At 62.8% G+C, this 1,060-nt stretch overlaps 1 protein-coding gene across 2 annotated transcripts in view; it reads left to right on the top strand.

Moving 5' to 3' along the window:
• Positions 1–548: 548 nt before the first annotated feature.
• The window catches only part of VPS36 (vacuolar protein sorting 36 homolog), a gene marked incomplete at both ends in the record, with an annotated part of 33,062 nt that continues 32,550 nt past the window's right edge, over positions 549–1,060 (top strand). Inside the window, one exon of one of the 2 annotated variants that reach the window (XM_080719918.1) lies at positions 549–617. In XM_080719918.1, coding sequence (XP_080576044.1) covers positions 549–617 — 69 coding nt within the window. Of the gene's footprint in view, positions 645–1,060 lie in introns of both variants that reach the window. The other variant, XM_080719917.1, reaches the window with a different exon arrangement.

Raw genomic sequence — 1,060 nt, 5'->3', positions numbered from 1 at the left:
ATTTTTTATTTTGAAACAGGGTCTTGCTAGATTTCTGAAAGTCTCGCTATGTTAATGAAGTTGGTCTCAAATCTATGATCCTTCTGTGTCTGCCAAATACTGGGATTACAAGCATGAGCTACTGACTGCATCGGGCTGCAAAAAAATCTTAATGGGGGGGGGTGAGAGAGAGAAAACAAGGTACTTAACACTTAACATACTGACCGCAGGTGTATGAAAATAATTCTTGACATAAATATTAATTTGAGAAAACAAGTTATTTACAGCATTTCATGAACATGGGAACATGCTGGACACTGAATAAGAAAATCGCCACAAATAGTAGGCACCCATCGTCACAGGAGGTCCACGCTGCAGCGTGAGCTCCCTCCGGTTGAGGATGGAAAAGGCCCTCGGCGGGCGACCGCCAGGGGGCGCTCCCCGCGCGCCCAGAGCCCCAGCGCCCTCGGCTCCTCCTCCCTCCCGCCGCCAGGGGGCGCCGCACACCGCCCGGCTGGAGGCCCGAGCGCCGGCGCGGGCGAGCGGCGGAGGCCGGCCTGGCTGCGGCCATGGACCGCTTCGTGTGGACCAGCGGCCTCCTGGAGATCAACGAGACCCTGGTGATCCAGCAGCGCGGCGTGCGCATCTACGACGGCGAGGAGAAGGTAGGGCGGCGGCCGGGCCTCCCGAGCGGGGCGCGGGCCGGTCCCCTCGGGCCTCCCGGCCTGGGCTCCGCGCCTCCCCGGCGGCGTCCGGCCCGGGCGGCGCTCGGCCCCGTCTCCTCCCGGGACTCCGCGGCAGCCCGGGCGGCGGCGGGAGGGCCGGGCCGCGGTGTCCCCTCCGCGGGCTCGGGCGGGCGCCGGGCCCCGCAGCGCAGTTCCGCCTCCGTCGGGGCCGCGTCCCCGCCGCGCAGCCCCCGCGCAGGGCTCGGGCGGAGGGGCCGGGCGGCTTTGAAAGGATTTCCCCAAGACGTAGCAACGTCCTTGCTAGAAGCTCCTGAGGGTTTTTGTTTGTTTTCGTAATTACTTTAGAAAGGAGTCTTGAGCATACAGTTTAGACAGTGATGTAGCAAGCCTGGCCC

This window comes from Muscardinus avellanarius (genome assembly GCF_963383645.1).
Source record: "Muscardinus avellanarius genome assembly, chromosome: 2".
Taxonomy (NCBI): domain Eukaryota; kingdom Metazoa; phylum Chordata; class Mammalia; order Rodentia; family Gliridae; genus Muscardinus; species Muscardinus avellanarius.
Note: the sequence above shows the minus strand (reverse complement) of the source record. Positions and strands in the feature narration are given on the sequence as shown.